Here is a 15,281-nt window from a genome sequence, read left to right on the forward strand (position 1 = left end):
GCTTTTCCTTCAGCCTGTTTTCCTGCTATCATGTGATTTCTCCAGATGTTTCTCCAGGCATTGCTCATCACATAGAACTATGCGTTCAACTCTTCTTCCCAAACCCAGTTTTGCTGCCTCCCCCACAGAAATATGGTGGGGCTTAAATGAGTTACTGTGTATTAAGGGTTTAGTACAACATCTGGTACAAAGTAATTATCCAAAAGATAAAAACATTTATTTATATATTTTCATTTTATTTTTTGATACAGGGCACATGCACTTGCCAGAGAGAAAAAAAGAAAGAAAGAAAAAGAGAGAACCACTCCTTGGAGAGGTTGGGGGAGGCCATGCCTTAATCCCTTCTCTTCTAGTCTCCTTTTAGGATTTTTGGGCACACATGCACATGCGCCCATCTGGTATTATTTTCAAGCTGCCAGGTCCAGGACTTGAACCATATAGCCAGCCATCTGGGATCTAGTACCTTAACCTTCATGCTACCTGCTGGTCCCTAAAATATTTCTTTTTATATTTATTTATTTCATTTAAAAATTTTGCTGTACATGTGCTCACTGGAGAGATGGGGGAGTGAGAAAGTAACTCCCCAGGAACTGCCACACTGCAATCCTTGCTCTTCCATTTTCTTGGAATTTGGAGCATGCCCATACATGTTCCTGGTGTGTTTTTCAAGCTGTTGTGTCTAGGATTTGAATCATACAGTCAGTCCTGTGGTATCCAGCCACCTTAACCACCACCCATCTGGCTTACTCTTTATCTTTATTGTTAATCTGTTTGTGAAGTTGATGGTGGTTGTGATGGTAGTGGCAATGCGAGTGGTGGTAGCAATAGTTGTCAATTCAGAGGCTTTGTAACACCTTCCACAGGGACTCGACTGGTCTCTGCCCAGGTTCTAGCTTTGTGTGCAGTTCACTGTCTGAGTCCAGGCTCAGGAATCCTCACTCAGATGCACAGGACAGATGGGGGAAGAATTACCGAGGAAATGTTTGTACCCAAAGGTTGCCAGAAACAATTCCCTCTATTCTCTACCTCCTTGTTATCAGCCATAGAAACAGTCCCTGAATTCTACTTCTAACCATACCTTTTCACCTGGCTTCTTTTCTATCCTTTTATCTATGTAGAATATTATATTTGAAGTCATTTGCAGTCATTTTTTTTAGGTGGGCTGCTTGAAATTTATATCTGACCATCGTGCCGGGTTCCTTGTCCCTTTGCTCCATTGAAATAGTCAACGCTACTTCATCCGCAAGGACCTCTCTGATACTTCCTTCTCCTTTTCTTTTTTTTCCTTAATCTTTTTTCCATTTATTTATTTGCTTATTTTTAGTTTTAGTTTTTTGTTCATTTATTTCTAATTTTTGCCAGAGGGAATGTGTACTTGCTGGAGAAAGTGAGAGGGAGAGAAAGCACACACACACACACACACACACACACACACACACACCCGTGGGGTATAGTCATGCTGTAATCCCTTTTCCGCCATCTTTCCTTCCTTTCAGGATTTTGCGCACACACATACATGTACCTCGCGTGTTTTGCAGGCTGCTAGGTCTAGGACTCAAGCCATGTAGTCGGCTTTGTGGGATCCAGCAGCCTTAACCGCCAGGTCATAGGCTGGCCATTGTTCGTATGTTTGTTTTACTAGAGGACACCTGTGCTTGCCAGAGAGCGAGCGAGAGAGAAGGGGATAAAGAGAGAAAGCACCCTCAGCCGGGCAGAGTCACTGAGTTCCTTTTTCCTCCATTCCTCCTTCCTGTCAGAATTTTGGGCATATATGCCCATGTGCCAACTCTGTTTTTCAGGCTGGAGCTGGGATTTAACCACAGTTGGCCATGTGGGATCTGGCTCCCAATGCATAGCAGCACAGCGTTTAACCACTGTACCATCGTGAGGGCCCATTAATCTTGTGTGTGTTATCCCTTCCTATTGTCCGTTTCACATATGTATTGACTTTACTTTTTTTGCTTTTGAATTTGCTCACCAAATTTATATTTGGTTGTATTTCTGTTTCAGATTCTAATTGTATTTTGCGTAGCGACAGTTTAACACTGGGAAAGGCCATTAAGGATATATGATTTTATAAAACTTGCCACTGACTCATTAATTTGGACCTTAGGCTGAAGATTCTTTAATTCTTACCTTATATGAAAGCATTTCTTATTGTACTTCTACCTCAATCCATAATATTGCCCCTAGTTTATATCAGGAGTATTTGAGCCATAGCTCCTCCTTGGGCAAATGATAGCATCTGCACTCTTTATTACCTCTTTGCTGGACTCCCTCCCATGTAGATGACTGTGGTTCAAGTCCTGGACCCGGTGACTTAAACTCACGCCGGGCACCTGTGCATGTGTGCCCAAGATCCCAAGAGGAGAGTAGAGGAGAAGGGATTGCGACGTGGCCATCCTTCCGGGGTGGGTGATTTCTCACTTTTTGTCTCTCTGTCTCTCTCTGTCTTTTTGGCGAGAGCACACACTCTATAACAAAAACCTCTCCAAATAATAAATAAATAAATAAGTAAAACGTATAGAATACAGGGACCAGCAGGTGGAGTGGTGGTTAAGGCACTGGACATTCCCACATGGCCAACCATGGTTCAAGTCCTGGATCTGGTGGCTTGCTTTCTCACTTTCTCTCTTTCTCTGTGTCTCTCTCTGGTTAAAATAAAATAAGTAAATGAATAAATTAAAAATTAAAAATAAATTATTCTAAAAAAAGGGTATAGAATACAGAGGGGATAATTCAGGATTTAGATTCAGGGATTATTTTATTTATCTGTAATGGACTTTTTAAATAAACAGTATTTCAATTATAACAATTTTAAAATAATTTGCATTCTTTCTATAAGGTGAGAACTCTGAAAAATAAGAGAAAGAAAAATTAAAATCACTTCACTCTAACATCCAGAAATTACTATGGTTGGAATGATGGCGTATTTCTCTTTAGTCTCCATTCAATTTTATTTATTCCGTTTTTATAGTTGTATATTTATTAACTAAAATGAATAATTATGTATAAATTATAATTTATGTTATGTAGTTGCTTGGGAATATTCCAGTAATTGTTTTGGTACAAGTATGACAAAGCAAGAAAACTAAAATTAATTATTTTAAGAAAACTAAAATAGGTGACTTGTGATTATAAAAATCTATACGTGGGATCCTGCTGCTGAACTTTGGGGACAAATAATCGAGGCCTGCTGGGAACAGGACTTCTAAAAGGCAACTATGTCTGGAAGGCTGTGGTCCAAGGCCATTTTTCTGGCTATAAGCGGGGTCTCAGGAACCACAGGGAGCACACAGTTCTTAAAATTGAAGGTGTTTATGCATGAGATGAAACGGAATTCTGTTGAGGCAAGAGATGTGCTTATGTGTACAAAGCCAAAAACAACACGGTGACTCCTGGTGGCAAACCTAATAAAACCAGAGTAATCTGGGGAAAGGTTACCCATGCCCATGGAAACAGTGGCGTGGTTCGAGCCAAAATCTGAAGCAACCTTCCTGCTAAGGCCATTGGACACAGAACCTGTGTGATGCTGTACCCCTCAAGGATTTAAAATAATGAAAAGTAAATGAATAAAAGTGAAAAAACTCTGCATGTGAGCATTACAAAAATTTAAGTATTAGAAAAATAGATCATGGAAATTGAGAATCCTACAATTCCCCATTCCTACTGTTAGTCATATATTTATAAATATTTTTAAGTAATTCATTTGTAGTTAGATTTGTGAAATGTTTATTGTGAAGGAGTATGAAATAGATGTTCTTCGCTTTTAGGCCTAGTCACATATGCAGTGATCTAGAATGTGTTTTGCAAAATAATATTTCAGTTTTTTTTTCCATGCTTTAGGTATGTATTCTTTTTGGATCCATGTAATCTGGACTTGATAAACCGGAAGATCAAGTCTGTAGCACTGTGCGTAGCAGCATGTCCAAGACAAGAACTGAAAACCCTGAGTGATGTTCAGAAGTTTGCAGAGATAAATGGTGAGACACTAGGCTCCCAAATCAATGCTCCAGTCACCTACCTTCCTGGGCCCTTCCTAGGAAAGTTCTGGCCGAGGTGGTCTTTGGGCTCTGGAAATTTATACTTTCTATAAATGTCTCAGGTGATTTTGGTGTAGTCTACTGAGTATTTGGAAATTACTAGACTACTCTCTATAAATTTTATCTTTTTCTCTTCCTCTTCCCACGTGTTGATTAAAACTATTTCAATTAGTATATGCAAGGAGACTTCAAAAAGTTACGGAAAAATGGAATTAAAGTACAAGTTTCTTTTGGTGCAGAAAAGTTTGGGAATCCATGCCTAGTTTCTTAATAATGTATTTTTCATGAACTTTCTGAAGACCTCTTCTTTCTATAGTCTTTACCCCTAATTAACAATGTCACAGATGTATATGATAAGAAATATGAAAAGTTCAGAAAAAGTACAAAGTAGAAATAAAAATTTCACCCTCAGTTATTTTTTGATGTGTTGGTGTGTGTATAATTTGGTGTTTTTCTTTCTAAATTTAGCATTATGTCATAGCTATTTTCCTAGAAAAAATTTGAGAAGCGTTGTGGTTAAATAATATGTGAATTAGCAGAGAAAACCAACATAGTCAGTTTCCTGAATCTAGGTCCCTTTTCTTAGGTTTCTTATCTCGAGATGCTGCTACCTTTAGCTCTAAGTGGCTTGCCTAAGTTTTATTCGGAGATATATTTATTTATTTTAGTTCCACTATAGTGCATGTGCTGGAGCAAGAGAAAGAGAAGGGAAGTGAGAAATCCCCCCCGCCCCCCCCCCCAAGGGGTGCTGCAATCCCTTCTCAACTCTCCTCTTGGGACTCTGGGCATGCCTACACATTCAGTGTGTTTTTCAAGCTGCCGAGTCCAGGACTTGAACTGTGCAGTTGGCTATGTGGGATGCAGTACTGTAACCTCCATGCCACCTGGCTGGCCTCAGAGAGTTTTTTTTTTAAAGCACTCTTTGTGGAGAACCACATCCTGATGGCCCCTCATGTCCATGTTTTTTTGTTGTTGTTGTTGGGTTTTTTTTGTTTTTTTTTTTGGAGAGGTTTTCGCTATAGGGCACATGTGCTCAGCAGACAGACAGAGAGAGACAGAGAGACAGAAAGCGAGAAATTAGCCCCCAGGGGGGATGGCCACGCCGCAATCCCTTCTCCTCCATTCTCCTCTCGGGATCTTGGGCACGCACGTACATGCACCCGGCGTGAGTCTCAAGCCACCGGGTCCAGGACACGAACCACGGTTGACTACGTGGGAGTCCAGCGACATAGCCATTACGCTAACTGCTGGTTCCTATGTCCATGTTTTTGAACTTATTTGAGGTTTCATCTTTATATTTTGTAAGAATCCTCAAAGCTGCCTCAGTCTCGCCCAGCTCCACAGGCTAGTTCTGGTTCCTTGAAACAAGACTGACTCAGTATTCTGGTATAACTTCTTGCTGGATGGAGAGGCAGCTTGAGACCCTAGTTCTGCACATATTATCAGAGCTAGAGTCTTTCACATGGAAGTGCTAGCCTTCTAGACTGGTAGTATCACTGACCCACTGTGCCAATGCCCATAACATAACACAGTGGAAAAAGCGTGGAATTGATTTGGCTCTGGGTTCAGATTCTGATGTTATTGTTGACTGGCTGCTCTATCACAAGGAGCAAGACATATAGATTCTCTGAGCCTAAATTTCTTTATCTGAAAAGTGTGGATTAAAAATAATACCTTCTTGGGGCCCACAGGTGGTGTAGCAATTACACTGCAGGACTCCCACATGATTGACCATGGTTTGAATTCCAGACCTGGTGACTTGAAAATCACTCAGGAACCAGCAGTTAGTGTAATGGCTATGTTGCTGAACTCCCATGTAGCCAACCGCTGTTCGAGTCCCAAGCCCAGCGGCTTAAACTCACTCCGGGTGCTCGTGTGTGCGTGCCCAAGATCCCGAGAGGAAAATGGAGGAGAAGGGATTGCGGTGTGGCCATCCCCCCTGGGGGGTGATTTCTCGCTTTCTGTCTGTCTCTCTGGTGAGCGCACACGCCCTATAGCAAAAAAAAAAAAAAAAGAGAGAGAGAAAGAAAGAAAATCACTCTGGGCATGTGTGTGCCTGCCCAAGACCCCAGGAGAAGAATGGAGGAGAAGAGATTTTAGCTTGGCCATCCCCCCAAAGGGTGATTTCTCTCTCTCTGTCTCACCGTCTCTGTCTATCTATCTACCTCCCCACCCCCCACAAACACACATGCCCTAAAGCAAAAAACCTCTAAAAAGAAAAAAGTAATAATACCTACCATAGAGATTGTTACGGATTAAATGAGATGATGCATGAAGAATATATAGAGCACTTGGTAGGTCCTAAGATATCATTTTTTAAAAAGTTTATTTCTTCCATGAGAATAAAGTCAGTGAAAGAGAGAGATGGAAAGGTAGCACCCATCACAAGGTCTTGATGCTGTGATTCAACCCTGGCTTCAGCCAGCCCCAGATCATGGGCTCGCCTATGCTCGGCGTACTCAGAGAAGCCCTGGACTTTTTTATTCTCCTTTCTTTCTTTTTTTTTTTTTTTTAAGAATTATTTTATTTCACTTTATTTATTTAAATTTGACCAGAGAGGGGCAGAGGGAGAGAAAGAGAGAGGCAAAGCGAGAAAACAAGCTGCCAGGTCTGGGACTCAAACCTCAGTTGACCATGTGGGAGTCCAGCGCCTACCCTTAACCACCATGTCACCTGCCCCCAATTTAGAAAAAAAAAAATGTATCTCTTAAATGTATTTATTTTATTTGACCAGACAGAGACAGAGAGAGAGAGGGAAAGTGAGAAAGCAAGCTGCCAGATCTGGAACTTGAACCGTGGTCAGCCATGTGGGAGTCTTGCAGCTTTACCACCATGTCACCTGCTAGCCCCTCCCTTTTATCTTTTAAAGAAGGCTTCTCATGTGAGTCAGTCTCACCAAACATCACATTCACCTCTGCAGCCCCAAGATCTTATTTTCTCTCCTCACGTGATAGCCCCACATGTGTTGGCTTACTGAGCCTTATGCCAGGACTTTCTGCCTTGTTACCAGATTTCTCAGGGCAGGGTGAGTTACTCCTTAAGGGTTATTCCAGAACATTATTTTAGACAATGTGAGTATAAATAATGTACTCTGATAGGTGGGGTAGAGTAGTTAAGAGTGTTAGTCTGTGGTGACCAGCAGGTGGTGTGATGGTTGGGGTGTTGGACACTGCCCCATGGTCAACCACAGTTCAAGTCCTGGACCTGGTGGCTTGCTTTCTCACTTTCCCTTTCTCTTTCTCTGTCTCTCTCTGGTCAAATTGAAACAAATGGATGATAAAATGAAATGAAATAAATCATTCTTTAAAAAAAAAAAAGTGTAGGCTCTGGACTCAGATAATTTAGGTTTAAATGCTGCTTCTCCCATTTAATAGCTGTGAGACCCTGGGCAAGTTACTTGACCTCTTCATGCTTCCATTTTTCCATCTATGAAATAGGGAAGTACTGTATCTAACATATCTCATAGGATTGTCATGTTGCTGTTATCTTCCTGCCTCCAGTCTCTCTCTGCTTCTAGTTCCTTTATATACTGCTGCCATATTAATATTCCTAGAGCTTCTTTCAGTGCTAATCCCTTGGTCATAAATAATCAGTGGGAAAAATAAATAAAAGTCTGTATGTCTTGTCATTCAAAGCCACAATCTAGTCTTGAACTGTCTTCCTCTTGAACCTACTAAAGATGTATCTTAGTCACTTGAACTGGAGCTGTCAGGAGGGCCAGAAGAGAGCTAGTGCCTTGACCGCTATGTGGCCTGCTGTGATTATCCCTTGAGAATGGGCTGCCCCGCTGGTGTGCACTGTTTCTAAACCAGTATACTTTCAAGTGAATGTGATTCTAAGTGTGGCCTCTTCAGGTCTAGGTAAGAAAACCTTCTTGGTAAGTGTTGCAGCTTTGCAGATTTCACAGTGTCTTACACAAAGGTGTTCAGGAATTATTAGTGAATAATATTTCAAAAAGCCGACTTCTTAAATTGGCACCTAGCTGTATATAAATTCTTAAGTTTGAGTCAGGACCAGCAGATGGCATAATTAATACGTGGCTGGACTCCCATGTAGTCTGCATGGTTTGAGTCATGAACCTGGTGGCTTAAAACTCAACACTGGGCGCTGTGCATGCATGCCCAAAATCCTGAGGGGTGATTAGAGGAGAAGGGATTACAAAATTGTGGCTATCCCCCCCCCCGGGGGGGGTGATTGCTCACTTTCTGTCTCTCTGTCTCTCTGTGGCTTTGGCAAGTGCACATACCCTTTAGCAAAAATCTCTCTCTCAAAAAAAAAAAAAATAGAAGTCAGCTATATGTAAAATAAGTCAATAAGTTTATAATAAAAAATGATAGTATTAAGAAACACAATAATGGGGTCCAGCAGATGGCACAATGGTTACGTTGCTGGACTCCCACATAGTTGACTATGTTTCAAGTCCTGGACCCGGCAGCTTAAACTCAGCTGGGCTCGTGTGCATGCCCAGGATCCCTAGAGGAGAATGGTGGAGAAGGGATTGTGGTATGGACATAACCTTTTGGGGAGGGGGGTTAAGTTTTTGCTTTCTGTCTCTCTGGCAAGCACATGCACCCTATAGCAAAAATCTCTGTTGAGAAAAAAAAAAAACAAAAAAAAAAAACCACAATAATGGAGGATGAAGAAGACAATAATTTTAAAAGGCAAATAGAAAAGCTGTAAAATTACAGTAGAGAGGGGGGCCTTTGATATAGGGCTCCAACTTACTTATTTAGTAGCAACTGTAAGTTGGAATTTCTCAAAAGAACCTGCGTTGTTCTTTGCCGTGGTAGCTTAAAACTGGACTTGGTGATTCTTATATTTCACTTATCCCTGGCAGAAATTTTCTCTGCTTGTTATATTACTTTTTTCTCTTTTATTTTTTGAAATTATCCTTTCCATCATTTGAAATGCAAATTGACGCAATAGGATCAGATCATTGTTATTGGTATCTATGTCCACATGTTACAATGACATTTCTATTAAGATAATACCTAGTCCCTTTGACCTCAGATATATAGATCACAATCATTAATTTCAGAGATAAATATCCTTAAGATATGACTATGTTTGAGTGATCAGTTTTCAAATCTGTAAGAAGAAATAGTTAAAAGTCCATGTACTAGTCTAAATATAAGAGCTAAAGCTATGAAACTCATAGAGGGTGATACTTCATGACATTTTCTTTGGCAGTCATTTCATAGATGACAACAATGGCACCAAAAGCATAGGCCACTAAAGAAAACATGGCTAAGTTGGATTGCATCAAAATTAAAAATTTCCGGGCGCCAAACAATAACATAGCAGTAAAATGCAATACTGAATGTGGTTGACCTACATTGTAAGATTTTTAGTTCACGTCCAGAGACCTCCCTGACTGTGCCGGGCACGTATATGCTCATAATCTGGGACTGGATAAAGCCAGTGGTGGATAGCAGAATGGAGACCCTGTTAAGGGCACCATCTCTCTTTCTCTTTTTGTCTCTCTCACTCATAGAGGAAAGAAAGTTTTGGGTTTGTTTTTAATTAAAATTATGCTTCAAAGAACAAAGATCAATAGAGTGAAAAGTCAGCCCACAGAATGGGAGAAAATATTTGCAAATCATATTTGATAAGGAGTTAGCATCCAAACAATATGAAGAACTACTGTCCAAAAAGCAAGCAAACAATAAAATGGAGAAAATTATAAGTGTCGGTGAAAGTGGAGAAATTGGGACTTCTTTGCACCGTTGGTAGGAATGTAGATATAGAAAACAACGTGGAATATTCTCCAAAAAATTAAAAAGAGGGGCCAATAGATAGTATGGAAGTTAAGGTGCAGGATCCCACGTGGTCAACTTTGTGGTTTGAGTCCCAGACCTGACAGCTCTTGAGAGGATATTTGCACACTCTTGTTTATTGCGCCATTATCCACACAAACCAAGGGGCAGAAGCAACGTAAGTATTCATGAGAAGGTGAATGGATAAAGAAAACATGATATGTACATACAGAGGAAGAGTATACAGCCTTAAAAAGGAAGGAATCCCTATCCTACACTGTAACATTGATGCAAATTGAGGACACTGCTAAGTGATATCAGCCATTTACAAAGACAAAACAAAACAATGATTTCACTTAAATGAAGTAGACTCTTGGAAACAGAAAATGGAATTGTGGTTGCCAGGAGCTGGGGGAGGGGGAGCAGGGGAGTTATCCGGTGACTGTGGAATTTCTGTTTTATATGATGAAAAATTCTAGAGAACTCTTGCATTCAGTTTACACTACATTATAGTACACTTAAAAATGGTGAAGATAGCAAATTTTACTTTTTTTCATAATTATAATAAAAAATAAGGAAATTTTGATACATGCTATAACATAGGCGAACCTTGAGGACATTATGCTAAGTGAAATAAGCCAATCACAAAAGAACAAATACTGGATGATTCCACTTATGTGAGGTTTCTAGTCATACTTATACATAGAGACAGAAAAAAGAATGGTAGTTTCCAGAGGCTACAGGGAGGGTGGGATAGGGACTTACTTTTTAATGGGTAGATGTTCAGTTTTGTGAGGCGAAAAGAGTTCTCGAGGTGGATGGTGGTGATGATTACTCAAGAGTACAAAAATACCTAATTTCACTGAACCGTACACTGACAAATGTTAAGATGGCAGATTTTATGTTACCTGTATTTTTTAACCATAATTTTGGTTAAAATTCATGAAAGAGAAGGATCATGTTTGAGATAGTAACTTTTAAATGTTAATTCTAATCTGTGTTTTTTAATGCAGGGTAAAATAACATATTTCTTTTTGGAGAGGTTTTCGCTATAGGGCGTGTGCACTCGCCAGAAAGAGAGAGGCAGACAAAAAGTGAGAAATCACCCCCCCCAAAAAAATGGCCACGCCACAATCCCTTCTCCTCCATTCTCCTCTCGGGATCTTGGGCACGCATGCACACGTGCCCGGCGTGAGTTTAAGCCACCGGGTCCAGGACTCGAACTGCGGTCGACTACATGGGAGTCCAGCGACATAGCCATTACACTAACTGCCGGTCCCAAAGTGACATATTTCTTACCAGAACAAAAAGATAATATAACTCCTCTTAGAACAATTTTAGTTTCCGTGACAACAGTTGAAAGTATTTTTTTAGCACTTAACCACCATCCATTCATGTGAACTTCTGTTATCTTTAGAAGTTATTTTTAATATTTATAAGGAGTAGCTTTTGGTTTCTATCATAGTATTTGTGTGAACTATATTTATTAGCCAAATAAAATATTTCCTCAAATCTTTGTTTCTTTTAGAGAAGAAAGAGTTGTTTTCTAGAATGCTGAGTTTATGGAGTACTTCTGTCAAGTCTGTCTGGCCAGGATAGTTTGGTGGAAATTAGATTGATGATACGGAGATGCTAACATATTGTAAGAGCTTCAAAAGAAAGGCAAAAGAACGCAAATGAATATAAAAGTATAAGTTCTAGTACATGAGTAGGGTGGTAGGTATGCAAATGTGCACTTTATTATGGTTTATAATTCATATATGACAGAAATACAACACACACATGATACTAGAGAAGAAAATAATTTAAAAATTGCCTTTAGGGGCCAGCAGGTGGTGTGGAATCCCACATGGTCAACTGCAGTTCAAGTCCTGGAGCTGGCAGCTTGCTTTCTCACTCTCTCTCTCTCTCTCTTTCTCTCTCTCTCTCTCTGGTCAAATTTTAAAATAAATAAAGTTAAATAATTCTTAATTTTAAAAATTGCCTTTAAAAAGTTAAAGTTGAGGGAACCAGCAGTTAGTGTAATGGCTATGTCGCTGGACTCCCATGTAGTCGACCGTGGTTTGCGTCCTGGACCTGGTGGCTTAAAACTCACGCCGGGTGCGTGTGCATGCGTGCCCAAGATCCCGAGAGGAGAATGGAGGAGAAGGGATTGCGGCGTGACCATCCCCCCTGGGGGGTGATTTCTCGCTTTCTTTCTCTCTGTCTCTCTCTGTCTGGCAAGCACACGCGACATATAGCGAAAACCTCACCAAAAAAAAAAAAAGTTAAGGTTGAGGGACCAGCAGTTGGTGTAATGGCTATGTTGCTGGACTCCCATGTAGTCAACCATGGTTTGAGTCCTGGACCCAGTGACTTAAACTCATGCTGGGCTCATGTGCATGCGTGCCCAAGATCCCGAGAGGAGAACAGAAGAGAAGGGATTGCGGTGTGGCCATCCCCGCAGGGGATGATTTGTCTCTAAGGCCCTTAATATAGAAGCTCACATAGTAGATATCTGTTTGTTTGTTTGTTTCTTTTTAAGAACAATGGACTAGATTTCCATTGTCATCTCTATTGCCACTTAATAATTCCTCATTCTCTCACATTGTGTACCCATGTTAGTTGCCACCAATGAATTGTTTAGCTTCAACCTAACTAGAAGTGCTGTGGAATCAGCTCTTTTTATTTCATCTCTAAATAATTCATCTTATTCATTCATTTCCCTCTCTTGGACATACCCTCCAGATGATCATTCATACCTTTTCTCCTCTTAAGCCCTCTCGTTTATCTTTTTGTAACTTTAGGACCTACAGAGAAAATGGAAAGCCTCTGCTGAGCGCTCCTGTGAGTTCTTATTTTCAGCAGGGAATGAATTTCATCTGTTCTCTCTTTCTTGCTCTCTACTTTCTTATGAACTGGGTTTTTTTCCACCTTTATTTTCATTTTTTTTTTTAGAGGTTTTTGCTATAGGGCATGTGCGCTTGCCAGAAAGAGACAGAGAGATAGAAAGCAAGAAATCATCCCCTGGGGCGGGGGGAGGGGGGAGTTGGCCACGCCGCAATCCCTTCTCCTCCATTCTCTGGGGATCTTGGGCGCACACGCTCCCAGCATGAGTTTAAGCCACCGGGTCCGGGACTCGAACCGTGGTCTACTACATGGGAGTCCAGTGACATAGCCATTACGCTAACTGCTGGTCCCTATTTTCATTATTTTTGAAAACTTAAGTAATCCACACATTGTAGTGAGACAAGCATCCCCCTCCTCCTGCAGCTAACTTCTGCTTCTATGTGATTTTCATCCCAGCCTACTCATACCAGGATAGGTGGTGAAGGGAAGGGGAAGACAGGACCTGCTCGGACAATTTTTCTGCCTCTCTCTCCTCTTAATTCTGGCCACTATCTCTAGACCACAGTCCATCCTTCATTCCACTGTCCCTGTTGTTCGGCATGAGCATCTGAGTCTGAGCAGGTAAATCATACTTAAGCCCAGGGTTTTGTTTCACTATTCCATTTATTGGCACCTATCGTGTGCACACACTGTGCCACATGCTTTATGTGTCATTTATCCCCCTTGCCTTCCGAATTCTAGCCAGCAGGGAGTTAGAAGTGAGCCAGCCTGTGAGGAAGTTAGAGCCTGCTCTAACTTACTGCATGCTTTCAGTTGGTGCTGCTATTTCACATGGTTTCTTATTATCTTTTCCATGACTCTTATCAAACTATTTCATAATACAGTCAAGCACTGCTAAACGTATTTCAGTAAATGACAGATCGCCTGTATGGCTGTGGTCCCATAAGAGTATAATGGGCTATACCGTACTCTAGGTGTATAATGGCCTCTACAATCTAGGTTTGTGTAAGTGTCCTCTGTGATGGATGTTCAGTGATGAAATTGCCTAACTACGTGTTTTTTCAGAATGTATCGCTGTCAAATAAGCAAAGCATTACTGTATATAGTTCCCTAATGGAGGTAAATACTTCCAGAAATCTTACTTTCCTTTTGTTTGCTTTTCATTTATAGTATGTGAAAAGGTTCTCCCATTTAAGAATGCTTCTTCTGTGTACTGTATTTTGTACCATTTTTGAGAGCTTTATGACCTGCCATTGCTCACGTTTTGAGTGGAGCCAGGCAAGCTTGGTGCTTTCTTAATGACCATTGTTTTTGTTTTGTTTTGTTTTGAGAGACTTTTGCTATAGGGTATGTATGCTCACTAGAGAAACAGCGAGAAATTACCCCCCAGGGAAGTTGGCCATGCTGCAGTCCCTTTTCCTCCGTCCTCCTCTCAGGATTTAGGGCATACACATACACACACCTGGCGTGAGTTTCAAAGCTGCCAGACCCAGGACTTGAACCATGGTCAGCCATGTGGGAGTCCAGCACCTTAATCATTATGCCACTTGCTGGGCCCTTACCATTGTTTTATTTATTTAATTTTTAAAAGGATCTTAATCTGCAAGAGCCACCTGTCTCAGCCTGAGTAGCTGGGACTGCAGGAGCATGCCACTGTGTCCAGCTTTCAGAGTGGACTAGGAATCAAACCCAGGCCTCCCATGTGGCATCAGCCTGCAGAGCAGCACCACCTCACCAGCTTGTGCTGCTGTGGCTGGGCCTTAGTGATCATTGCTTTGGCATCAAAAATTCTGACAGGTTATGTGATTCAGATGAAATTTGCTACTTATGATTAATAAATCTTTTGATTCTCATTATCTGGTTGTTAGGTTTACAGTTCATATCAATAGATGATCAGTGTATTATTCTCTTTCTTACCAGTCAGGAACAAAATAACTTAAACCATAATTAGAATGGATCTTTTAGGCACAGCAAATCCAAAGATTAGGCTTGAAATCATTTATAAATGAATGAAATGATCAACATTAGCTACTATTGCCTCCAAGTTAGAGACCAGCAGGGTTACTGGATTGTTTTTTTTTCCCCAATTTTACTGCATTCACTGGAGAGAGACAGAGAGAAAGTGAGAAAGCACCCCCCGTGTGAGATAGGCACACCATAGTCCCTTCTCCTCCTCTTCTCCCTCTTTTCAGGATTTTGAGAACACTCAAAAAACATGCCCAGTGTGAGGGGTCAGCAAGGGCATGGTGTTAGGGCGCTGAACTCCCACATGGCTGACTGCAGTTTAGAGTCCTGGACTGGGCAGCTTGCTTTCTCACTTTCCCTCCCTCTCTGTCTCTGTGTCTCTCTCCGGTGAGTGCATGTGCTTATAGCAAATTTTAAAATAAAGAATTAAATAAAGGTAATTTAAAAGAAAAAGATACCCAGTGTGTTTTTCAAGCCTCTAGGTCTGAGACTCAAACTGTATGATCAGCCATGTGGGTTCGAGCCACATTAACTACCAGGCCACCAGCTAGCCCCTGGTTGCTTGACTTTGGAAAGGAAAAAGATCCTTATATTTTACAATGTAATTTAAACTATTTTCTGCGTTCAGCAAATAATTCGTACTCTTTCAAAATGCTCTAGAGATACAAGTTATAGTGTTTACATTTAA

General features: G+C 40.9%; 1 protein-coding gene across 3 annotated transcripts in view; it reads left to right on the plus strand.

Moving 5' to 3' along the window:
* The window catches only part of SLC44A1 (solute carrier family 44 member 1), a gene marked incomplete at its 5' end in the record, with an annotated part of 163,569 nt that overhangs the window by 36,989 nt on the left and 111,299 nt on the right, over positions 1–15,281 (plus strand). For all 3 annotated transcript variants that reach the window (XM_027772668.1, XM_027772667.1, XM_027772666.1), the window contains 1 exon segment: positions 3,847–3,983. In XM_027772668.1, the coding sequence (XP_027628469.1) occupies positions 3,847–3,983 (137 nt within the window).

This window comes from Tupaia chinensis, unplaced genomic scaffold (assembly GCF_000334495.1).
Source record: "Tupaia chinensis unplaced genomic scaffold, TupChi_1.0 Scaffold000291_1, whole genome shotgun sequence".
Classification (NCBI taxonomy): domain Eukaryota; kingdom Metazoa; phylum Chordata; class Mammalia; order Scandentia; family Tupaiidae; genus Tupaia; species Tupaia belangeri.